At 42.8% G+C, this 26493-nt stretch overlaps 1 protein-coding gene across 2 annotated transcripts in view; it reads left to right on the plus strand.

The window, feature by feature from the left end:
- The window catches only part of macrod2 (mono-ADP ribosylhydrolase 2), a 413125-nt gene that overhangs the window by 371672 nt on the left and 14960 nt on the right, over positions 1-26493 (plus strand). Inside the window, exons 9-16 of one of the 2 annotated variants that reach the window (XM_035172644.2) lie at positions 6126-6204; positions 13143-13181; positions 14805-14864; positions 20174-20212; positions 20638-20682; positions 20901-20945; positions 21933-22067; positions 23470-23535. In XM_035172644.2, coding sequence (XP_035028535.1) covers positions 6126-6204; positions 13143-13181; positions 14805-14864; positions 20174-20212; positions 20638-20682; positions 20901-20945; positions 21933-22067; positions 23470-23535 — 508 coding nt within the window. The remainder of the gene's footprint in view (positions 1-6125; positions 6205-13142; positions 13182-14804; positions 14865-20173; positions 20213-20637; positions 20683-20900; positions 20946-21932; positions 22068-23469; positions 23536-26493) is intronic. The other variant, XM_035172645.2, reaches the window with a different exon arrangement.

Below are 26493 nucleotides of genomic sequence, written 5' to 3' on the forward strand. Positions count from 1 at the left end.
ATTCCCAATAGACTCCACAATGATATTCTATCATTATAATTATTTGACCGTCCATATTAATTGACAAATTTGTGAGTGGAGTCTGTTGCGTCATTGGTCAAACACTAAAAAGATGCTGTAGCAATGTGAACCTCAAATCTCCAGTGACACCGGTGGCACTGACATTTCCACTAGAACTCCTCTAAGAGGCTGACACTCTGATTGGTGAGGAAAGATTTCCACTTTTCTAACTGTTAATGTGCTACTAACCATTTAGCTGCTGTCAGGTGATGTCACTTACTGTTTTTAGAATTTACTGTGCTAAAACACCTCTGAATATTTCCAGCTGCTGTCAGGTGATGTCTCTTGCTGTTGCTCTTGGAGAAATTACTGTGGTAAAACAATGCTGCTGTGCATTGTGTTCTTATTGCAAGAATTTACTGGATATTTTCGAGTCCATAAAGCCTGCCCCTCTCTTTAGAAAGAATAAATATCAAAACAATACAAAATACAAGGGATGAATTGTTGCTTTTTCATCCTGAAATTTTGTCCGTGTTTATGAAAGAAATCAGATATCGCAGTTGTTCAGCTGCTGGCAGCAGAAACTGGCTCAGACAACTCAAAGCCTGTGACAGTCAAATACTGAGTCTTTCAATTTTTTTGTAAATGTGTGCTGAAATGCTCGATGCCTCAAGCGTGCTGTACTGCAGTTTTCGTCACGCACCTTTGAGGCTGTAGTTATACAGTATTTATTCAGGTCTAATGTGTAAAAAAAATGTGAGTCACGTGCAGCAATTGTTGAATTAACATACAAATTGCTGATATATTATCTTTTCGATTTTTACAAAGGCAGCGTTTTCCTGTCAAAATGTTTCATATTCTGCACTGAATGTGCCTCACAAGCAGCAAGGTGATGTTTTACACTAATGAAATAAACAGGTAGCTTACTGGTTTCTCTTCTATCTAGTCCCACTGTGCCGAGCACTCATACATAATCATGTTCATAACCATTTGCTAAAACTGCCAATATTAAGCTGACTCCACTTACTATTATTATATTGCTCTTATCATGATCTACAGCCTTGGAAAGTAAGAATTTGAGCTCAGCATTTTCTCCCAGGCTTTGGTTGGAACCAGCCTCTTCAGAGCACAATGTCAGGCTTCTCTTTTGATGTATGGATGGAGGCGTTTCGTTCAAAGGAATAACCTTTTCTGGGCCCTTCTTTGAAATGATAATTCACCAGCCTGCTGCAGGTGGAGCTGCAGCTCTCTCAGGCAGACAGGGTCAATCAAAGTCAAATGGAGGAGCTGCTCGCTGCTTCACCAGGCTACAGTCGGTGCCAGAGCCTGGCCGCCGCTGTCAGCTCCGCCGCCAACATAATCTCTTCCTCTGGTAGAGAGCATGGTCACCAGGGATGTCACGGTGACGAGCGCGTTTTAAAGCAGCCAAACGTGGGCTGAGTAGTTGTGCTGTCGTGGCCATGAAGGATGGACAATAGCATATGTGTGTGTGTGCGTGAGGGTTTGCACAGCTCTCTCTATACCTGTCAGAGCCGAGCTGAGGTTTTCGCCTCTTTCCCCCGAGCTGTGTAGTGGTGAGGGGGACGCAGGTGTGTGTAATTACATCAGTAATAAGGCCTGGATATGGTCCACCTGCCTCAAAGTGAACCCCTCCATCCAATCCTGCGCCGCTGACAACAAAGGAGATGGGCACTCGCTGATTATGGCTTTGATGATGCAGCTCGGAGGCTGTGTTTTATGGAGGGGGGATATTTCTGGCTCCGGAATAATTCGCTGGAATTATTCAATCTGTCGGGAACGATGACATGTGCTACCCGTGTGTATGCTGCACACACAGCACTCATATGTCAAATACAACATGTCGTGTCTGAGATGAAAAGATCCCAAACAAAACAAACAATTTACCTTATGTCCAGTGTGTGTGTGTGTGTGTGTGTGTGTGTGTGTGTGTGTGTGTGTGTGAGAGTGTGAGTGTGAGTGATTTATACAGTTCATTATGCTCAGCCACTGTGATGGGTTGGTGACTTGTTCAGGAACCCTTCATCCACCACTGGTGTTGTCTCACGACGACACTGAACATGAGCAAATGAATGAATCATTTCATCCAGTGTTAATATTGTTTCTGTCTGCTGTCGCTGTCGTCCATCTGGATTCAACCGTTCAGGGTTCTGCATCAGCCGGTGGCTCGGTAACGAGGCAGCGCAGGACACATAGGCTCACATCTCCCATGGGTTCAGGCTCCAGCTGGAGCAGACATGTTAGGGCAACCTGTCCCTATTATTGTTTGTGACAGAATCAAGAAGGAAATGCAAGTATAAAAAAGTGTGTGTGTTGTGCTTGCACGTCAGATTCTCCTGGCAGTGCCCCCAATGTAATTATGGGCATGGGTGGCCAGCCATGACAGCTCATCTGTTAGTCAGCCAGCAGAAGTCCGGGGCACCTGGTGAGCCTTGCACTAGAATGATGAGCCACAGATACACACAAATTAAAAATCACATACAGTATTTCACCGGAACAAGGGATGTGAGTAAAGGGCACTTTCATATCTTTTAATGCTGCTCATTAACACTGGCACATGCATCCGCCGCAAACTGACAGAGCTAGCCACTGCCAAGTCTTGTTCTCCTGCACTTTGAGTCTCCTGCAAATGAGTTACAAAGGCGTAGGTTGAACCCCTGGCATTATCATTTTAATTAGTCAGATCTCATCATATATTCAGAACTCAATTACAACTAAGAGGCATTGGTTTTGAATGATTAGGCGATGTGCAAAAGTGTTGTGCAGAGGATTTAAATGAAATAATTTAAATCAGATCTTTAACCTGCATCATTAAATATTTCACAGTAAAGCATTAGTGTTGACAAATAGTGAGACGGTAAAAGAATGCCTTTACAGTTTAATGGAGAATAAAGTATTCCCTCGTCACAATACTGAAACTCAAATGGAGCGAGTGGCTCATCCAGAATGAAATTAATACATGGGCACATTTTTGAAATATCTCTTTGATGAATGCATATAAAATCAAAGCTCCAACACAATGTCTAATGCATTGTAATGTTCCTTTTTCGCGGAAACACACTGTTCCTGTCAAAAAACCTTTGAGTCAACTGAACTCTAAGCTTCCCCGAGTTGGAAACCCACCAAATACAGATCAAAGTGTGTCAGGTCACGACAGCTACACAGTCTCACATCTTATTGTGCAGAACACGTCTCTGTCAAAAACGACCAGGCTCCCTAAGTGCAACCAGGGGACCCAATCATATTGTCCTCACCCCTTTGGCAGAGGGCCTCCAATCAGGGATGAGTAATGACTAGGCAGGCTAGCATGCAGTGATCCCAGCTTTCTAATTAGTCTTCCATTAACTTGTTCAACCTTGGCGACTGCAGGGTGCACATTCAAAGCACACGTGCACACACACACACACACACACACACACGTACCTCACAGCCTCAGACCAATTTATTTGGCCTCGTGTCCAAAATCATAAAAATCCAAAATTAAGTATTTAGTAACATTTTCGACTCTGCCGTGCTGAGTTTGGTCAACTTAATGGGCAAGAAGAGTGTGTTTTGTTCCGTTTATACATTTTTCCCTGTGTTTTTAATTAATATCTTACACCTTTAAGTATGATTACACAAATACAGTGTAATGCAATGTGGTGGATCATCTTTCCTTTTGTTTTGTTTGTGTAATCTTGCAAGAAGAAATCAGTGTAAAGCAGGTGTGAAAGATAGTTTTTACACCTCATCATATGATAACTAGGTTTATGTTACAGTGTTTATTATTAAAAATGACTGGTGCATGCGATCTGGGTTCAGACGATTCAAGGAAACGCTCTTGTGGATCCTTCGGTAACAACAGGGGTGTTTGTGTGCATTCAGGAGATAAGCTGTCTCTGGTTGACACTGAAAGAACAAGCTGTTTTAAGTGAAGACCAGTGGAATTTACTTTTACAAGGAAAAGTGGCAGATCACCTTCTCTGTTGTCTTTGATTTATTTCCCAGTGTTTGTGAAGCCTCGGCCAAGAGTGTTTGTGGGGATACAGACAGAACGTCGATGTTCTCTGCTGGTATCTGGTTTCATTTGGCATCCTGGTCGGGATGATATCTGCCAAAGATCATATGATGTGTCTCTTATCTGTAGAAGAAAAGCAGTTGCCCGGGTCGTCTGCAGAATCCGGAGATGCTGCAGCAGAATCTGGACAAAGAGATTGACGGAGAGGGAAAGGGAGCCAGAGAGACGAGTCGACATGACGTGGATACTAAGACTTCTATTCGGTTTTGTTTTGCACCAGTTGTCAGTTAACTCAGAGAAATACTTCTGCTTTGCCAGGAAATGCATGGGCTGGGTTGATCTGGCCAATGCCACGCTAGGGAACGCCATCAACATGAGTGGTGTCCGTGTATGTGCATGCACATGTGCACTCTCTGTGTGTTTCAGCACTGTTCATGAATTCATGATTCATCCTGATTCACAGTGGGAAGTCAGTTTCAGAGTGGAGCTTCATAAAAGAGTAATGGAAATTCCTGGGGAGCGGCTGTCCTGTGGCCTTCCAGCACCCAGTGGTACACACTATCTTGGAGTATTATCACTTTTCACACAATCTGATGTCAGTGAGCCCACGACTTCAAAGGAGACTTAAAGCTTGCTTTCATTTTCTGTTGGGGGTTGAGGGGTTGAGAGAGGGAGTCTACATTTTATGAACAAGGCCCCCCCCAAGACATCCAGTGAATTAAAATGTTACCGTCCTGGTTGCAGCTCCTAACATTTACTCCAAAGCATAGATCATAAACTATTAATAGATATATGTCTATGAGCACCAGAGGGGTGCCTCTTTGAATCAGATCTTTGTGCTGGGCACGGTCAGGAATGGGGCTAAAGCTGGCGAGCTCCCTTTATTCCCCCATAACATCCTCCTGAACGGAGGAGGACACTGGGCAGATAGCTAGCATTATGGCTTTTGTGTAAAATTGCCATTATTCAGTCAACCGATAATGTGCTGCCGTGGTGTGTAATGCATCTCTGTGACTGATGTCTGCACATCTAAGACGCCACTGGAGAAGAGTGAAAGTGAAGGAGGTGACCTCTTTCTCTGTGATCGTTCAACAGCTCAGTGGGTGACTCCTTTTAGACACATGATTTCAGTATGGAAAGTTCACCTTCACGAATGGTATCTGTATTATTTGCTTTCTCGTTGATTATCAGTGACATTTTTAAACATCATTTATATGTTTGATTATTTGGCTGTGTCTGGGGGACTGAAAGCACTCGAGACCATGATGCCGTCCAGCTTTATCATCCTCTCGGGTCAAAATCGTTCCCGTGTTCAGTTTAGTATGCAGGGGCCTCTGTGATGTGCCAGTTTCCTGTGGCCTGTCTGGCACTCAGCATTTGGAGGGTAATTCCAGACGCGTCACTTTCTTTGACATCTTGTTAGCGCTGTCGAAACTTGCAAGCCTGTCACGTGGAAGCGTGAGGGCTGTGACGCAGAGATTACCATGGCAACCATCAAATCTTCAAAGCATTTGCATTATCCCAATACAATTCACTGATTGTCACTGACATAACTTATTGTCACTTTACGACACAGAAATGAAAGGTAGATGTAATTTAAGGTCATCAATGATCACCAGCTAATGGTAGTTTCTGCTAATTCCTTATGCACAAACTCTATTGAGGTTTTTTTCCATTTTGTCCTGTATCTAACTCTGGCTTTTATTACACTTAGTGTTGCGGTGAAATCACTTGTTTGCCATTTTCTCTTGTAATTTTCAATTTGAATTTACATTGCTCATCTTTAATGTTCCACTTTCATGTCGTTGCGTTTTCCATGATTCTGAGGGCGTTTTTTTGCTCTGCTCTAACCAAAGAGTCCATTCAGTAATGCCTCTACACTGATGTAACGTGCTGCAATATTCTTCTAAAAGCTGTCTCAGAGGGAATCGTTGGGGTGGTCTTCATAGAGGGCAACTCATTAGATTTTTTAGATTTCTGAATGTCTATGGCTGTGTCCAGCCGACAGGTCTAAACATGTCCGGTTCGTTTTTCTGTCATCTCCTTCACTATAGTGGAATGAGCCTGTCCACTAATTGCTTTCCCATCTCTTTTTTTTTTACCTTTTCAGATTACACAGGTCATTTTCTGCGTCTTCCTCGAGACCGACTTCAACATCTACAAGAAGAAAATGTCCGTCATGTTCCAAGGTAAGTGTGTTTACTTACAAATGACTCCACCACATATCGTATATACTGAATCAGACCAGTACATTTATTATCACAATCTGATTAACAGGCCTAACAACCTCATCAAGTAACAAAGGGAAAAAAACAAAAAAACAAAAAATAAATAGATAAAGAAAATGCATCAAGTATTATTATTAGGAAAGGAAGAAAAGAACCTTTTTTGGTTAAATAAACATTGATTTTAGCCGTCAGCTTCAATAAACTACTCTCATTGTTCCCAATAGTGTTTTTGTTCATCATTTATGATTTAAAAATATTCTTAAAAAGTAAAGTAATATTTATTAAACAGGCTAAATTGATAAATGTGCAAAGAATACACATCCTTCGCTTTAAAAATAAAAATAATTTTACAACCAAATGAATCATTGCATCTCCTCTGCTTATGGACAGATTAACGATTCATCCATTCAAGGATTGTGTGTATTGTGTTGCTGTCACCAGACACTTAAGTGACCATCTGTACATAGAGCGAGGCAGCTCTGACTCGTGTATCCCAGGACGGCATCTGCAGGATTAGATACATGTGTCATGCCTCTGGAAGCAGCAGTATGACGACCTGTCAGGACCCCCCGTGACACCTCCAAATGTAAAGACAATTCAGTGCTACCGCAAAACCATTTGGGAGATTAACAGTGAGAATTTATGATGACAGCTGGTAAAACAAGTGTCAGGCCCTCTATGGATTGCCTTAATAGGATTGGAATAGTCAGGCTTCTTGTCAGTGAAGTAGCGAGCTGATATTTTACATAATTGCTGATATTCTGATGAGACGTTAATGCCAGTTTTGATTGACTGTAATACCGGCCCTCAGGAGTGACTGACTTCTGCAAGAGCCCAAAAAAATTCATGGATGCATAGCAACCACTGTTTATCCTTGGTTACTGCTCCTCGATTCCGTGTGCGAAATAAACAAACAGCCATTATCTTCCGCTCCCACTCTCTTTTCTGTCCCTCTCTCAATTCCCTCCCCCCTTTCATGCCATCATCTTTTTTTTTCGCGGGGCCAGGAGCAGTCACCGGCTCTGATGGGGGCTCCACCGAGGATTGAGTTGAATAGCCAGGGAAGCTGAAAGAGGCTGGCTGGCTTCACCATCCTAGCATTACCTCCATTTACCTCACTTTTCCCTCCCCACCTCCCCAATGGAATACCAGCTCTCCGGCCTACATCTCGCTGCTCCCAGATGGAGAGTGTTTTGTTTCCCCGCGCGCTCCTGTCATCTGTCCCGCTCCCCGCCCAGGCTCTTCCCTGAAAGATTACATTCTGGGGAGAGACCTTAATTATATTGCCTGCCCTCGTGCACCCAGCGCCCGTCTCATCATATTAGTGCTCTGAGATGAGAATCTGGAGCTGTTGTTCTCCAGTTATCACTCTCGCCATTTACAAGTGCTGTCAGTGGATAAATGCCCTACATCGCTCCATGACTGGGAGCGGGGAGGAAACTAAACAACAGCCTCTGTGAGGTTTAGGAATAGAAAGAAGAAAAGTTTTCAGAGTCACGTTATAACTCTTTCAAAAAATGCTGTTTACCCATAGTCGACATGACAATGGGTTGCTTGTGAAGAAGCCATAGGTCAGTTTTTGATTTAATTCGGGCTGGTTGTAGGGCGACCACAGCCCAGTGTGATGTCATCCCTGGTGCTTCTCCACAACACTGTGTCACGTCTGCCACGTCACATTTGACCTTTAGAGTCAGGGCCACTTTTATCACTGTTCTGTGTGTATGAGTGGGCTTGAGAATATTAGCTCCATTATAGAAGATGCGGCCTAATAAGTGTGACATTCCCACTCAGGGTTGTTGTCTGGAGTGAGGCAAAAGTGTTTTTTCAAACCATTTACCACACTCTCTATTAAAAAAATGTTCTATTCTGTTCCACGAGGAGGATTTCAAAGATAACATAATTACTGGTGCTGTGATTGTCGACTAGACGCCCAAGACAGGGAGTGAATTCATGTGTTTTATCCCGCCAGACTGCGCCACGTAGAGGGGTTTTAACAGTGGTTGATAGATGTGCTTTAAAGAAAGACACATTGATTGGTATGATTGCACCATGAGGGGAATGCAAAGCCTCATGTTGTGCAAAAACTTGCATTTCGCCTCCCCGGAATCGTGGGAGTGAATCAGAGGCTGTGAATTAGCTCGGCAGGTGTGCGCCGGCGCTTTCAGAACATCTCATCATCCTCACCGCCAGAGACAGAGAGGCAGGTAGAGCACTGAGAGCATCACACAGAGGCCCAGGCCTATTCTGTCTTCTGCAACATCCTCTCGCTTTCAAAAGCCCTCTGTCACACCGCCCCTCCCCATTCACTCCCCCTCTCTTCTTCACTTATTCTCACTTACACCTCTCCTTGTTTCCATGCCGCCAATTACCTCATCCCTCCACTCTCTGTAACTCTTCCTCATCCTATCACGTAAGAGCTTCTCCATCACCTCCTCTCTCAGCAAGCTCTTATGCAGTTGTTGTGCGAAGCTGCCTTGATCTTTCTGAGATCTGTGTGTGTGTGTTTGTGTCTGTGTGTGTGGTCAGGTAAAACTCAGTGACATCTGTTACAAACATGTGTAGAGCTGAGAAGAGGCATAAAAGATTCTTTATTGGAGGCTTATTGTTCTCATTTTTCATCATATAGCTGCTCATATTCAAGCAATCTGTCAAGTTACGATGACTGGAGCAGGAACGGGTAAACAGCACATTTGCATACAGGAAATTGCTTTATCACACATGCTGTCACTATTAGGCAGACCCAAGTATGGTCACACCTCTGCAGGATGAGGCAACTGAAAAATGGCCTGTGCTGACAAGAATACCCACGCACACCTTTAAACAGGCAAATGACACACAAAAAACATGCATATAACTGGATCCGTGTGCAGCATGCGACGGCTGCGTTACTGATCTGCTGCGTCTCGCAACCATCTGTTGTTCACACAGGGAGCACGTCTGCTGCGTACCTATAGCGGCACTAGAACGTGAGCTTTCTGGTATCACTCCTGTATTTCCTAAAATATAAGTAGCCTATGTACTCAACTAAATACCGGGACTATGGTGTGAAGCTGTGCATCTTCTGGTTCTGCAGTAATAACAATAAAAAACATGTCAAAACAAATTAATGATTTCCGTCATCAGAAAGCCTATAGTGCTTTTACTTTGAAACAGGCAGAGGAAGCGTTGCACGTATTTATGCTGTGACATATTCGACAGATAGACATTAAAACTATTGGAAGATCCTTTTCACTGTCTATTTGGCTGTGAACTACATGTGGTGGGCAGAGAGAAAGGACTCCAATCTTCTACCGTGAGAAGCACAGTGTGGTTCCTCTAACCTGATAACATGGGCTCCGCAACGAACCGCTAGGTGTTCCGATGTGCCGCTCATGCGTCCAATGTGGCCCCCGTGTTTCATTGGGTGACCCTACAATGAAACATCAGTAGTAGTCAAATGGTATGTGCCGCAATGTTCAAGAAGACGAACAAAAAGAGCAGCTGTTCGATGAGTAATGATGACATTCGCAAAGACAGACGATGGTATTTTTATGCGTTAGCGGCTCAAGGAGCTCTACAGATGTTTCTATTCATATATTTGTTAGAGGAGGCCTGTTGAACACACATATGTATATGTATATATATTAAAGTGATTCATATTGATATTGTATATATACAATATCAATATGAATCACTTTAAAAACTCATAAACTGTAAACATCTCAGAGGTGTGATGACAGTGTTGCTGTCCGCTTGGGAAGACCAGCAGCGTTGTGTGTGAACTCACTCCCATAGAAACACTGAGAAATTCCAATCAGAGGACCCCCGGTTCTATTTTTAGAAATGTAAAGTAAGTAAAAGCATTAATTGATTAAAATATAGAGCCTAATCAATGCAGTTAATCATATGACATGTTTCAATTAAGTATTCACATTGGTTCATAGATCATGATTGACCACATGCTTGCCTTGGCACACATTATTTGGAGGCATGGAAGCAGTCAGGCTGCTGCGGTTGTGGAGAGTAAAAGCATGTTGAAATTGATTCTGGGTACACTCCTCCACTAATATGATCCGGGTGGCTGCCCACAAGCTGGGCTCCATCTCTTCTTCTCCTCAATCAGCCACAGTGCTGACAATATTAACACAGCCCGCAGATCTGCAACGGCTGCTGCATTCTCTCCAACTGTTTCACTGACTTTCCAATTGACATTTATTTACATGGCCCTTAATACACTCCATACTCCTACCCCCACACACACACACCTACCCCCAAAAAAGAAGTATCCCCTGAACCCCCGACTGCTGTGGAAGAAGTAGCGCTGTGGTACACGCGCTTCTATCACACACGTGTCATTTGTTGAGGATATGAAAGGCTACAGGAAGTCTGTGAGGGGTGAAAATGAAGTCTGTGTCGGTTTGGTGAGGCTTTCCCTCTGGGCAGGGAAATGAGGAGACCACGGTGTGTTAGTGGTGTGATTGCCTGAAAGCACCGGGGCTCAGACTCCGTCGGCTTTAGCAGACATGAAGATCAACTTTAGCTTGTGAAATGTGAAAATGTTCACAAGTTTGTAGAAAATGTGCAAATACACCCTGACTACCTGCTTATCCACATGTACAGTATTGGCTAAACATATTATATTTTGACAATTTAGAGGTGCAAGACTTTCCTGGCTGTTTTGCACTTCAGTTCATAATTTCATATCAAACAGTTTCCACGACACCTTCACATAATGGGAAGCTATAACAACGTGGGAGAGAAAAATGCATCTTAAAGGAAAAGTACTTTCACTTTCTCTCCAAGAAATTGATGAAAAGATCAGTCATTCTTCTCAAGGGTCCGATAAAAAAAATTAAAGGAATTCTGAATAGCAGCACTTTGAAAGCTCATTAAATCCGTTCTCAGACATGAACTCTGGAAAATGTCTGGATTTGGTCCGGGCTTTCTCTGGACTTTGTCTTTCACGTGTGAAGAACGCAGCAGGAGATTCTGTGGGTCAGCCTCGTTCACAACAACAGGAAACACTCTGGAGCGTTCAGATGAAGGGTGGCATCCGACATCCCAGTGTTTTTGTTTACAGCACACTGTCATCGCCCTTATCACCAAAATATCACTCATATTCTTCCCAAGTTGACATCTTCTTCTGCGCCTCTTTCATTATATAATAGAAATGTCATCAACATGCCCACTCACGCGCTGTGAACTCTGCAGACATAATTCTGCTGTAATCTCACATGAGCTCACTTGGACAGTACCTGGGGGTTTTTATTAGGGGATTGGCTGCAAATTATTTTAGGAGATTACCCAGGGTTCAGTTTATGTCGGAAGGCAGCTTAATAAACTCAAAGTGTTTATTTATACGTAAAAATGTATACATTTTACAGGGGTTTGTGGGAGTTTTTCTTCACTTGCGGGAGAAGACTAAGATGTTGATTAATGGGCTGTAGATGGGTGCAGTTTGTATACATAACTATGCTAACCCTCTCCTATACTTAGCGTGCAGACATGAGTGCGGTAAAGATCCTCTCATCTAACCCTCAGAAAGAAAATGAGCATATTTCCCCAAATGCCATCAAACAGCTGATCATTTCTCATCCGCTTCATATAATACGTTGTGAAGAATCCTTTTGCGTGAATGCAACTGTGCGATTGCATTGTCTCCACCCAGGCAGAGAGAAGACATAAAAGAAAGGTGTCACATATTGTTACTCTTGACTAAGTCACATAAATTCCCCTTTGTTGACAGGAGTGTTGAGGAGTGGTAATAATGTTATAGGATGTGGCAGCAGCAGAGACTCTCCATGTTCCATTCTTGTGCTATTGTTATACTGTATCAGTGGGCCTTTCTTTGTTTCCCCGAGCAGGGTTAGATTAATGCAGTGTACCCTTTTATTCAGTGTAATACAAAAGAAAAGCCTGTCGCTGGATCCACAGGGAGCTCTGATGGTTACAATTCCACAGCTCAGATGACAACAGCCTTTCATCAAGCTAACGCCTGCCTTTGCTTGTTAACCACAGTGCAATCATTGCTCAGTCTCACGCACCGCCATACACACACATACTGTAAATCATACGTGTGCCCGCGCTCATACCGAGCATTCAACTCATGCCGTGTGAACCGTGCAGATTAAATAGCATAGTATATATATTCTGGCATGACTCGAAGCATCTTGAGGTATGCTGAGCTGTGGAGATCTGAGTGTGTGTTTGTATGATGGGAGCGTTGAGCAGGCATCCTCAGTTCCTCCCTGCTCGTCTCTCGCTCTGCGGTGCCTCTCCCGAAGCGGCATTCAAAGCTTCCGTCTTATCTCCCACTGTGCGACTCGACTCATCCACCCAGAAACACCTCCAGTTCACTCAGTCTGTCTCACACAATAGGCCGATGGAGAAAATCAAAGTGTTTTTTTTCTCTTAAAGGCACGGCCGTCCGCGGCAGCCCGCAGTCCTTGTAATTTGAGGAATTGGGAGGTTTTTGTGTCATTTATGCTGAGCATACCAGTACAGCTTTAATTGAAAAAGAATGCCTCATGAAACGCACACCCACATACACAGTCAATTGGCGTAATAACTCACTAGATCCAAGGCCGTCCGGTGGGGGAATGCAGGGAGGCTGTGAAGGGTTGTGATGTGGTTTGATTTGGGAGCATGGCAGCTGGTGTGATGAGGAGGGAGGAGGTAAAAGGCTTCTAGCAGTCATGTAAATAAGAATTTTTTTTTTCTTCTTCTTTTCGTACCAGAAGAAAACCAAGTCATATTTCATTCCCACTCTGAGGAAACCCTTCAGATTCTAGCGTCACTGTTGACTGGTTTAAACAGACACACTGCGCTCTAACGTTATAATCAAGGAGATGATAAGCGGTTATATCATACATTATGAAACAGCCCAGTTTGACACGCTGTCTTTTTCGCCCCTCTGCCAGACAATGACATGGAGGTTACCGAGGAGCAGCTGAAGGGAGGTGAGTGACAGGATATTTCATGGTTGCTTTTTCACCTCAACACTTCCATTAAAGCGCACAGAGGCTGAGTGAGTGGCGGAGCTTCAGCTCGTGACAGTGATTCGCGGGGTTCTACGCGGCACATGGAATTGAATGTTTATTCATTTGGTGACAAGTTGAATCCCGGGGCCTGACACTTTGCAGTTAAAAATACGTCACGTCAGGCACATTACTGTACAAGAGCTTATGTCCACAGCAACGTTCCACAACAACCCATTCTCTTCACCCAGCTCACTTCCCCATTGGCTTCAGACCACCTAAAGCAAGTGACAAAGAAACAGCAGGGAAACATCCCTCCGCAGTATGTGCCGGGCGATATCACAAACACAACTGTCAGCGCATAATGCTTTTATCACTGCACCATCTTGGCACACAGCCTGAAACTCCCAGATACTGCTTATCGGGATAAACTATTGACATTTGTCTGTGCAGTGATGTCCTGAATAAGCAATGACGCGAACAGAAAGACTCATGGGAGTGTGTGCATCGGTTGACTAGCGGGAATAATTCATCCCAGGGAGTTTAGCAGCAGATACTTTTTTAAACTTACTGGACAAAAGAAAATTCATTTTTCTGAAATGTTCTGCCTCGAGCAGTTTCCTCCAAGGTTCAGTTGGTCTTAGGAAACACTTGGTGGCAAGTCTTTCTTTCCTTGTACGAGGAGATTCAGAGCAGGGGCTCTCCAGGTCTAACTGCTTCCCTCGCAGACGTTACAGTACACATGCAACCAACTAAGCAGAGAATAATGTTAGTTTTACTGTCAGTCGAAGGAAGAGTTCAGATTACCATAGATGTAGAACCCAGGGTGCTATCAAAATGTTTTCCCTCCCAAAGTCACCCCTATGATTTGCCAATTACACGCATCTGTGTTTTCAATGAGATTCTATTTTAGGTGAACATAAAAGGGCTGTTTCATAAGTGCACTGTAAAATGTGATATTCCAGAGTGAAACAATGTGCGCGTAATGGCTCAATCATAAAGACTTGGCTGAGAGGAAGTGCATTAGAGAGTTTGTCCTATTGTTAGCGCCTGAGCGACTGTGTTGTTTTCTGTCGCTATTTCACACCGCATACAGTATACTAACACAGCACTAGACCATATCACGCCAACAGAAATAACCCCTGATAATTCCTAGCTCTGTTGCATCATCTTGCCAGCCGTGCCCTGGTCCAGTTTGGCCTTGTTTAATGGGCCTCTGCACCAGTGCCAAGGACTGGCCTTTATTCTGCTCCACCAGCCAGAGTTTGAATCAGCGCAGCCTGGAGCCTATTCAAAGGTTCAATTGACTGCCATTCTCACATGGAATAGTGCTTTTGTCCCAGACTGTGCTCTGGAGTTGGTCTCAAATCCTCATATTTGTCCATTTTTTTCTCACGGGAGTCTCTTTTTTTTTTTCTCGGGCAGGTTTAAAATCCAACAACTAAATGCTCTGGTAGGATGGTCAGCAAAAGTTAGAATTATCACTGTTACGATGAGTTTGACTCCTCATGTGTTATGTAACAGTTGCATCCTGATGATGTTAGGGGGATAAAGATGTCACTGCTACGTCTGTAAACCACCGTTTATTTTTATGTTGATTCACAGATACCACACCGCCGTCTACAAAATCTGCAACCAAGGAGGAAAGTGAAGAGGGCAACAGAGGTATGTCTGCTACTGTGGGTGTTTGTGTGTGTGTACATGTTTTTATTACCTCTTCAATCTCCTAATAAGGATAGCCGTGCATCCTGTGTGTGTGTCTGTCTGTTTGTGTGTGTGTTGTTTTTTGTTAATAATGACAGCTTGTTAGAACATACCATTACTGGCAGAGAAAACATTGATACGTGTGTACAGAAAATGTTGTTTAGTGTATGAATGAAGTGTGTTCTCGGTCAATAATCTCTTGCTCTCTGTTGCCAACCTTCTCTTTGGGGAAATGAATAGAAGATGAAGCTTGGTCTTTTTTAAAAAGAATGTTTTCTTAGAGGCAAACTTGTTTAAGAAGCCATTATCTGGCTACTCTGCAGTTTCAGCCCCTTTGGATGTGTAATATTGAAACAATTATAGGCTTCCCCGATACGATGGACCAAAGATAATTAGATTCTTACACTGGAGGGTGTTACTAGGCAATTAAAATCGTACACCATCCATTTGTCTTCAAGCCTTAAGGTTGCAGGGAATCTTTGAAGATAGCAGTCATGGTTGTTTTCTTTAGGGAAACGGTTCCTCCTGCTGATTGTATGAGGCTGGACTAGATAGCGCAGTCACTTCAAGGGCGTCAATACGTTCTGTGTTGTTAAACAAAGCGCCAGACGTCATTTCTCCCACCCTATTCAACATACCTTTCCATAATCCACAGCAGTAATTCAATATGATTCACAAATTCAATCACCAGCATTAGGAGGGCATAAGTATTTTGTAATAATCTTTATAAATCCTAATTTATCAGGCCTGGCAGCTTAATAGTAACTAATCCATTCACAAAAGGCCTTGGCACAGCTTTGTAGCATGGGAACACTCAGTCCTTGAGACAACCTCTCTCACAGGAAGAGAACAAAATTATTTTGTACTGCCTGCACTGTAAAGGTTAGGTCTGGTTCGATGTAGCACATAAGACGGATTAATCATATAAAACACTCTGATGTCAAGATAGCATGGAGCGGGGGATACTCAAGCTGCGAAAACAGACTGTCAGGGACGTTAGACAGACACGAGAAGATGCTCGAGAGTCTCACACCACATTTGTATACCTGTGTAAGATCCGCCTTTATTAAAAACACACCATATTTCACCGGCGTGTCTATAGAGTCAGCAAAGCAGGTCATCTATTCGGGATAGTCAATATGTGGAGCACTTTTTCAAATAAATTACACTCTGCAGCAGAGTTGGTGGAGTGGGTCTGTCAATATGCCTCAGAATGATCCATCACATCCATCACACTCCTCGGGGGATTCACTCTCCCCAGTGCACGGGTCAGGCATGAGGGGCTTTTAGCCACGACACTGATGAAGAGAAAACATTAAGGCTTTCTATTGTGCCATGATAAACACACTTAGTGGACTGGAGCTAATTATAGAGCTCCTCTGTCCTTCACATAACAACTGCTACCATTTACAGTTGTTTTGTCACCACTCGAGCGCGATGCTTCGTCAGCCTCTGTGGGCTGAAGGAGGAAAATAGCAAAAAGCACAAATTAGCACAAACGCCCGAGATTACATAACCTGTGATGCAACTCAGTTTTTGTCTTCTTTTGGAAATCAGACAACATCAAAACCCATCTCATGCTCATCTCTTTTTCATACTCATAATCATACTCATATTCATACTCATTCTCATTCTCATGTCAGGTAATGCTCATTGCCATGTCATACTAATACTCATCTCATACTAATCTCATTTTCATACTCATATTCACACTAATGTTTCTACTTTCTCCTCTCATACTCATCCTCATCCCATACTCATTCTCATACTCACACTCACACTCATCTCATCTCATACTCATGTTTGTGTTGTTGTGTGCAATTTTAAAACGTTATACAAAGGTTTTTTTAATAAATAATTCTATTCACTTGAAGACCAATGCAACTGGTTAACGAGGGAGCTATTCAGATTTTTAAAAAACATTTCAACTCTTCTTCAACAGAGGCCAAACCAAAATCCTCGCTCAACTACAAATAACCCTGAAGTGTGTTTGCAAAAAAAGGGTCACAGATTAACTGTGTGTGTGTGTGTGTGTGTGTGTGTGTGTGTGTGTGTGTGTGTGTGTGTGTGTGTGTGTGTGTGTGTGTGTGTGTGTGTGTGTGTGTGTGTGTGTGTGTGTGTGTGTGTGTGTGTGTGTGTGTGTGTGTGTGACGAGCTCTGCTGTGATGTAATCCTCATGAAACAGAAGCACAGCATGCAGATGCTGCGAGCCATAGAAAGAAAGAGTAAAAGAGAGACAGAGAGGGAGAGGGTGGGTGAGACACGGAGGTGAATGCTGGTGCAGAGGTCCAGGGCGGAGCGCAGCCTCTTTAGAGCACACCTGAGTTGGCAAGCAGCCGCGTACTGTCTATTATTTGGTATCAGATTGGTATTATTGAGATTAGTGGATGTCACAGGGCACAGTAAAATGTGAACATTGAGCCAGAAATCAATGCCTGGCTGGGTCTGTGTCTGGCATGCTGGACGTTTTCTGGGAAAGACCTTAGAGAGAGAGAGGGCGCGATAGTGAGAGATGGATGGATATTTAGATTAATAACGCTACGTGTGGACAGACAGAGAGCTTCTCCATACCGGCCATCCTTCACAACGTGGCACCCTGTCAAGCATCACTCACAAACACACATGCACTTACATAGACACACTTCACATGCAAAAGGTCTTTGAGTGATAGCTGTTGGTTATCTCAGAGCCCGTTTTCCTTTACACATGTCTCGTTAATTTTTCATGTTCCCACTTTTTTTTCCTTATTTGTCATTTGCTTCAGTTTGCTTTAATGGAAGAAGGAGGCAAGACAAAGCTGGGCAGGGAGTCAGAGTGTGTGTGTGTGTGTGTGTGTGTGTGTGTGTGTGTGTGTGTGTGTGTGTGTGTGTGTGTGTGTGTGTGTGTGTGTGTGTGTGTGTGTAAACTTGATCACATCTCTGTTCGTCCCTGAATATAAAATTCAGCTTTTTACGTCCTACAAAATATCATGTGTAGCTGATGTTTACTCAACGGTCATGCAAGTAGGACACACCAGGAAGGTTGTATATCAGCCTCTAAATTGTTTATGACCTTGTGATACTGTACCCCTGAATCCGATGCTGACATAAATAATTTAAGTGTGTTACATTTTATTCAACAAAACACCACAGCGCTTGCCATTCATTCCACTCAAGCGCAGCTCAAGTGCACATTGTGACCAAAAGGACGTGAAGTGTCCTTTTTTGTTTCTGTATTTCTGAGAGAGGAACTCAGTGGAGATTTGACACTGACAGTATCGAGGTGTGGACATTGGCTGGAGCCCCTCTGTGTGAAGAGTGTCAGACCCTGATTCATGGTGAAGACAGTTTAGTACAGGGAGTAGGATACTAGGTAGGAAAGCTGGGACAATGCTGCCCCCTGCTGTTTGGATCCCAAGTGACCGGCCTGGTGGAGATGCTGGCTGGGTCTTTACTTTGAGGAGAGACGCTCTTGTAATTGAACTTAACTTGAAGCCATTATAAATCTCATCTGCCTCACATAGAATCTTCTGTTGTCTGCTCTGTGCATATATGTGTGTGTTTACCCACCATCCGTCCCCTGGCATCCTTTATCACAAATTGAATACTGTTGGATTCAATAAGCAAAATACGAATGATCAAATAATAGGAAGGGAAATTGCATTCAGCCTTTTGTCGTATCTGATATATTGTTGTTTGGGATCACTTTAGACAGATACAACAGCCGCGCATAATTTTTAAACGCAGAAGAAAGGTTTTGGGTGACCTCATAGTCAGCGAAGCATCCATCTTAACCTGTTTTTCCCAATGAAGTATTCTTTTCAGCCCCCTGTCTGTGGCTCCATCTCAAAATGCCAGTCATGATTAATAGAAAGGATTGCCATCTACTGTGTGTCACCAGCATTCTGCGTGATGGACAGAGGCACTCGAGACAAACATGCAGCACTGGTACAACTGGCCTTTTTCCCATTTAATAGAGGCTGGCATTTTTATTGTTCTGAGTGCAGGGCAAAATTGCATAGATATGAAAAAATGGTTTCTCTCTGCAGCTTGTTAAAAAAGCAATTATGGAAGCTGCACAATAGCCATTGTAGAGCATGTTCTCTTATTGGTGTCATGGCTTTCATTTACTCAATTTGTCCCAAATGTCATTGGTTTGTGTGTGTGTGTGTGTGTGTGTGTGTGTGTGTGTGCATAAGAATGTGTGAGAGCGAGAACGGGGTGGAGGAGGGTGGGGGTAATAGATATGATGCAGGGATTACAGATGTCTCATTGTCACTGCTAAAATCAGTGTTTTGCGTGTGCATCACACATTTTGCTGTGGTGTTGTCAAGTGGGTAGATAGTTGTAGCTGCAGATGCTCACATGACTCTAAATGTAAGATTTAGTAGCAGGTACAATGTCTGTATGTAGAGTATGGTTATTCTTCATTGGTATCTGTAGACACCAATATACAAGTACATGGTTTATACTTAATTATGTATTATTATGTATAATAATAATATCCACATTTTGTCTTAAAAAGATGAAACATGATATTTCAGTATCATATTTCATATTATAATCGTGATACTTCTAAGATAAACTATATTTCTATACTTTAAACACAATTCAGTGTTGTAGTATGCCATGATGGTTACAATTTCTATTTCGCCAATGCTTTGATTTATGCTACGTTAACTTGCTAGCTCTCGAAACTACAATGGTGTACATGTTACACACTATAATGCTACCTTTAAACTGTATGCATGTTAGAATTCTTAGCATTTAGCTCAAAGCATCTCTGTGCCTATGACAGAGCTTCAATAGTACAACTATAGCTAATCTATATCCAATACTAAATAGAAACCCATAAATATATTATATTGATTACAGCATGTACTAAACATGATATATTGTAACAACATACTGCAGCAATAATGAGTTTATGAGCCTTAAACAACTGAAGCTTAAAGCTTACATGTAAATGACTAAAACTAACAAATTAGCAGTGACATTTTAAACTAGGTTTTATCCAGATGTTATTAGGATTTGTCCGGATGTTATGATAACAACCTGTTAAATGAAATAACCCCTCTGTAAAAACACATTTGAAAGTGAGGCTACAGTAAAACAGGTTCTTCAAATCGCTGTATTCAAAACGTGTTTCCAGCTCTCACAAGACAAATCTTTTACCTATGAGCCGTTGTGATCATTAGTATGACTGGTAGCTTTGTTCCTCAGAATTAATGACTGGCATTATTCCCATGCATGCTTGCATTTGGCTGATGATTCCTTTTCCTCCCTTTTCAGGTATTGTGGAACCAGGTGATGAAGAAGAGGGTGACAATGGTAATGTGGCTCCACGGACCATTAACACATGTTCGGAGCCTCTCGGCTCTACCAGTGCTTCTTGATGTCATTTGTCATCAAAAAATTGAATTTTCTATTTGCTCTAGTTCAGTCTTTCCATCCTGTGTGCCACTACTCTAACAAAAAAAAGTTTTCTTATCACAGAAGCTTGGAAGAAAGAAATCCCTCAATTATGTATGGCTTTAGAAGTGACATTCTTTTCCCCTTCTTTTCTGCCACTTAATTTATGCATGTCTTTGTGGTTCCATTGCGCTCACACTGCACTACAAAGACAAAGCTACACAAAGAGATGGAATGAAAAGGCTGTTTGAGGTGATATCAAAAGCCAAGTCAATTCAACTCCAGGGTCTCGCACTAAACTCCAATGTTTTCCTCTCGTTTGAGTTCCTCCTCTGCTTTTCTAGATGCTGCAGGAAAAGAAGACGTAGAGATGGCGAGTCAAAATCCAGGTACAGTGCGATGCCACAATACTCTACACATACAGTAGCTCACTGAGAGGGACGGGGGTGCGGATTGATCTGACTCTCATCTCTAGAGGAGAAAGAAATAGTCCCAGCTGAGTGACATGTAGCTCACTGCTCTGGTTTTCACTTCAGCTCAGAGTTTGATTTAATGATGTAAACTCCAATGTTTTCCTCTCGTTTGAGTTCCTCCTCTGCTTTTCTAGATGATGCAGGAAAGGAAGACGTAGAGATGGCGAGTCAGAATCCAGGTACAGTACGCTCTGCGGCGTGGATGACACAATACTCTACACATAGCTCACTGAGAGGGACGGGGGTGCGCGTTAATCTGACTGTCATCTCTAGAGGAGAAAGAAGTAGTCCGGGCTGAGTGACATGTAGCTCACTGCTCTGGTTTTCACTTCAGCTTGTTGATGTACCCTGATCAGTCTGGTTAGCAGCAGAGGAATAACTCACATACAAAGCTCTAAATGCATCTGTATAACAGATCCGAAGACTATGGTGTGTTTTGTGTGTGTGTGTGTGTGTGTGTGTGTGTGTGTGTGTGTGTGTGTGTGTGTGTGTGTGTGTGTGTGTGTGTGTGTGTGTGTGTGTGTGTGTGTGTGTGTGTGTGTGTGGTGTAAAGGGGCAACCATTACCTTTGAGCTATAACCATTTCTCTTTCTGTGAATATCCTCTCTACTGCTGTTGTATAAGATTCAGCATTTGCATACTGGCAGTGAGCAGCGCCTCGCCTCGCTTCTGTTTTTGTTTTATTCAAATCCCATCCCATTGACAAAGATTTGACAGATAGAGCCTCTCTGAACATGAATTTTATAGATATTCTGCGCGAGAGTTATAGCAAATGCAGCCCTGGGTTGCTATCCAAGACCTGAGATACATAATTACTTTCTCATGAGACACAAACAGCGATGTAGGACCTAGGAGGGGCAAAGATATACAGTTAAAAAACAACAACTGAAGGCTAATTCAGCCAAACACGCCACAGAGACCACAGATGTAGAATATTTAATTATGTGGTCTTGGTTATTTTGTAAAATCTAACCTCGTTTTACATCCTGCTTTGTACTTTCCCTAATCACTAATACTACACTATAATATGCTATATTATACTGTACTATTGTAAGTGAAATACTTGTTTTTGTTGTTAACATGTATCTGAGATAACTGTCAGCAATAATCACGAATTACATGTCGAGGTTTTACTTTTTCATATTTCACTGTGTGTGTGCCTACAGATGAAGATTTAGGAAACGAGGAGGAAAATCAAGAGAAGACCACAGAGCAAATTGAAACCCAAGAGAAGGAGGTTGTGGACATTCACAGCAACAAAGCTGAAGACAAAGGCATCGAGAAAGAAAAAGGAGACAAAGGTATTCACAGGAGGAACAAGTGTTTTCAGGTTTCATCATAAACTTTGAAATACACAGTCACAGATATTAAAGCCAAAAGATTCAGTGTGTGATTCCCTTGTATTTTCTCACAGAATGTGCATGTGGGCGCAGAGGGAGACAGATAGAAGTTAGTGTGATGCATGAAACCATCATGGTTGACTTAATGATAGCATAAGAGTATAAAAATGTGCTTTACCAGCAGTCCTAAATTACATGGTTGGGAGATGGAACACTATAAATGCACAATAGGGGTGTTATATTGAGTTCAGGTTTGGACATGAAATGCAGAACACAGACCAGAGTGCGCCAGGTGGTAGTTTGAGAGTGGTTTTACTGCAAACTTGTGGAGGATGGAATGATTGGGCAGGAGTTGGCTCGTCGGAGCGCCTGGTTCGGTTAAGCGGGACAGCCTGGAGAGCTGGGGGGTGGCAAAGCTGGAAAATCGGGCAGACTGGAGCAGTGTCTCAATTCAGGGGCTGCATCCTTTCGGAGGACATGGTCTAACCAGCCAGCAAAGACCGCCTCCTTCGTGGGCCGCGTAGACTGTGAAGGCCGTACAGAAATGAGACGGTCGGGTCTACAGAGGCGTGATCGGCTTCACCAGCTCGTCCCGCCCTTATTGCTGTTTCCTAGCAACAGATTCTAACTTGGACACACCAAGAAACTTTTTATTGCCCCTTTGCCTTTTTAAACATGTGTAAAGCTTGATACTGAATCATTGGACATCTTGTTGCAATGAACCCTGGGAGCCTTCGTTTCTTACAGATGAAAGTACAAATTCGGAGGAGCCTTCGATAGGGTTAGCACGAAGCAAAACGATTACAAAGGAGCATACAGATGGAACCAGGAAGTGAGCTGTAGTTTTTGTACGATGTGGAGAAGATTGGAGGGACGAGTCGGGGCTTATATCCTGCAATTGATTGTAGGGCTGATAAGGTGACCACTAGCAGTTGTTCAGGTAGATTGGTAAGGGAAGCGGATAGACACGCCCCAGCACACACACACAAATACACATAAGGAATGGACCAGACCCCAATTGGGTGAGGGAGAATGAAATGAAAAATGAAAACACATGGAGAAAGGGGGAGGCCACAGCCTATTCCAGACAAAGGGTTTCCACACTTGAGTGTTATTTATTTTTTCCTGTCAGTGTTCGAGTCTTTGCAAATTTATATCTTAGCGCAGAATAGGCGGAACCAAGAGAGGAAGATTGTGTGCAGTTGTACAGATTGGACTTGTGTTCTATCGCCAGAGCCTCGCTGTCCACACACACACACACACACACACACACACACACACACACACACACACATACTAAGGCACTGATGTCATGTTAAGTTGCAACAAGAATCACAGCTTTGCTTCCTTTGTTTTCTTGCAGAGGAAGAGCAACCTGCTGCAAAGATGGAAGACGGCGACACAGCCAAGTCCACTGTGGATATAGAAGGCAAGATCTGATTTGATTTGACTTGATTTGCCCTGATTGAGAGTCTGACTGACTGGCTTTGTATCAGTGTGATTGTCTTGTCTTGTTTGGTGTATTTGTATCCTTGTGTATTGAATTACTGTGGTCAGATTTGTTTTTGTGCTCTGACGTTTGTCAAATTGTTTTTTCCCTGGAATCAGCTTCAGTGTGTACAGGGAGTCCTTGTGCATGTGGTCGAACACATCCTGGAAGCCATAACAGAGGTGGCATATGTTCCCCATAGGGTTGAGAGGGGAACTTTATGTTGTGTCTAGTTCTCCTTACCTGTCATGCTTGTACCTTTTAACCCAAATAGGCTATAGTGTAGCTATTTCTCTCATATACAAATCTTTTACTGGTATATGGTCTGTATTTATATAGAGTCTTGATGACCACTCAAAGGGGTTCACAGTAAAGTTTTGCCATTCACCCATTTACACACACATTCAGACAGTGCCTATGTCCAGCACTTTCGCTATCACACATCACTCACTCACTGTCGCCACAGCTGTCAAGGGGATCGAACCACCGACCCTTTGGTTAGTGGATGACCCGCTCTTCCTCCTGAGCCAAAGTCACCTAATGTGGGGTTACTCCTAAATGCATCTATTTTGCACAAGAACTTAACATAGTGAGTGGCTTGGATTATTATCTGTGCTTCAATAATTCTTTGTAAAGAATAAGAATTTACACATTATATGAATTTTGTATTGTCAACGAATAATTTATTTTTGCCTTTGAAGTCACTCTCCAATTTAACTTGACAAGGAAAGCGGCCATTTTGTTACAATCCATCCTCTGCCCTTGCTGAGTTGTGTTTTCATTGAATAGTCTGACATTATTCATCCCCTCTCCTCTGTGCGTCACCTGGTCGCTGGTTAAGGTTATTCTCTGGAGAGGTCAGGTGTTAAATTTGTAAACCTCAGCCTCTCCCGACGCAGAAAAAACACACAAAGGTCTGAGTCTCTCTTTTTCCCCAGTTTCGTGTTCTCTTTGCCTGACATTCAATTAATTTAGGGTGAGAGTGAGAGTTCCAGATAGATCAATCTAAGATAGATCCCCTCCATCCTCCTGTGAAAAGCCACAGGAAGACGTCCCTTCCATCACTGGAAAGCTTCACACCAGCCTGTTGATTGTGTCTCGCCTGTGCCCGTCAGTGCCTGTCACTGTCTTGGGTTTACCACGGGCTGTGTGCTGTGTGGTGCCACTGTCAACCAGTAAACTGGTGTCATTCCAGATCGCAGGCAGATTGCATTTTGTTTAGAGGAGCAGGGCCTGGGACAGAGCGCGCATCCAGACTGTCTCGGATATTGAATCTCGTGCAGGCCGACACAGCCCGGCTTAGACGTGCGTAACCAGTCATTCGCAGGACAAGACCAAATGATTCCAGAGCCAATACCCTTTTATTAAAAATAATAACTGTAATCAGGCTGCCTGCTCATGTGCCATAGAGGTTAAATCTGCTCCATTGAAAGGAGTAATAAAATGGCTCATAATGATGAGAGGAAGGAGTAATGAATCAAACAATCCGAGGACACACACACACACATAGTCAGAGTGTTGGTGTATGCTTTGGTGTTTTACTTGTTCTTGACGGTGTCGCAGAATAATTTTAAAGCGAGAGATGGTGATATTTGATTAGGATTCTTTCTGATCTTCTTCTCTTCATACCCTCTGATGTCGTTTTTACGGATACAGAAAAGACGCTGAATCTGATTCCCCCCCCCCAAAATAAATAATAATAAAACATTTTCTCAAAATCGTTCAAATTTAATTTACATTTTTTGGCAGAATTATATTTCCCTCTTTGTCAAGGCAATTTACCTCCGACATCATCCCTTTAGAAATGAGCTAATTGTTGTCAATCACAAGCTAACACAGGTCAAACAGAGGGATAAAGCTGATGCTGTGATCTGAGCGAGGTCCTTGTACCGTACAGTAAACCCTGTTAGATTCCTAATTTGTTATTTGATTAATTGATCAGCCGTGTATTCAGTTCCCTCCGAACAGTATTTACAGAACTGTCATAAACATCAAACCACCTGTGGTTGCTGATGCATTTGATTTCCAAATTACCAGCTCGGCCCCCTCTGGTCCTCTGAACACTGTCATAGCGCGAGGCTCCACTGATTAACCTCATAATCAACGAGCCCCACTGTACGTATTAGCCACCGCACACTGCTGGATGTGTCTCTGCAGTGTTTTAACGCATCATCCTTCGCATTTGCACATTGACATCCGTGTGCTCCCAGTTGTCGGCAAAGTCTGTCGACACCCTGCTGTTCTCACATACCTCCATGTTGCACGTATATGGAAGTGTGTTTCACAGCCGAGCATCGTAATCCCACTTCAGTCACATGGAATAACACAAAGCTAAAGAAAGCGGCGTTCTGTTGTATTAATTTTCACTCTCATCATCATTATAACTTGTTACAGTAATAATGTATTCAGTCAACACACATTCCCCTATATTTTATGTATAGTATATACATTATCCAGCTTTACCATCTGTTGTTTACACTGCAGGTATGCTCATATAAATATGCTTATGTTTAAGCTTTTACTCCTCTTGTTCTTTGTTTTACAACTGACTTTAATTGAATGAAAGATAAAACAGAAACCAGGAGCTATATGAACAATAATATAATATTGTGGGGATTTATTTGGTTCTCCAGGGTATCAGTGTGCAGAAGAGATATGTGTGGAGGTATAGGCAGAGGAAAGATTTTGTATTTTAAATCAGGCTGCGCCTCCACCATACAAATATATCTATGTATTAGATATCTCCCTGCACAGGCAATGAGATTCGCACTCTGATATGGGAAGTTATAAAGGCTCCTCGAATTGAAATAGGAATCCAAGCAGCCTTTATTTATGAATATTCATAACATGCTTTAAAATGGAAATGGAGGGGACAGTTTATTGTTAATGCATTTGAAA

This window comes from Hippoglossus stenolepis, chromosome 12 (assembly GCF_022539355.2).
Source record: "Hippoglossus stenolepis isolate QCI-W04-F060 chromosome 12, HSTE1.2, whole genome shotgun sequence".
Lineage (NCBI taxonomy): Eukaryota > Metazoa > Chordata > Actinopteri > Pleuronectiformes > Pleuronectidae > Hippoglossus > Hippoglossus stenolepis.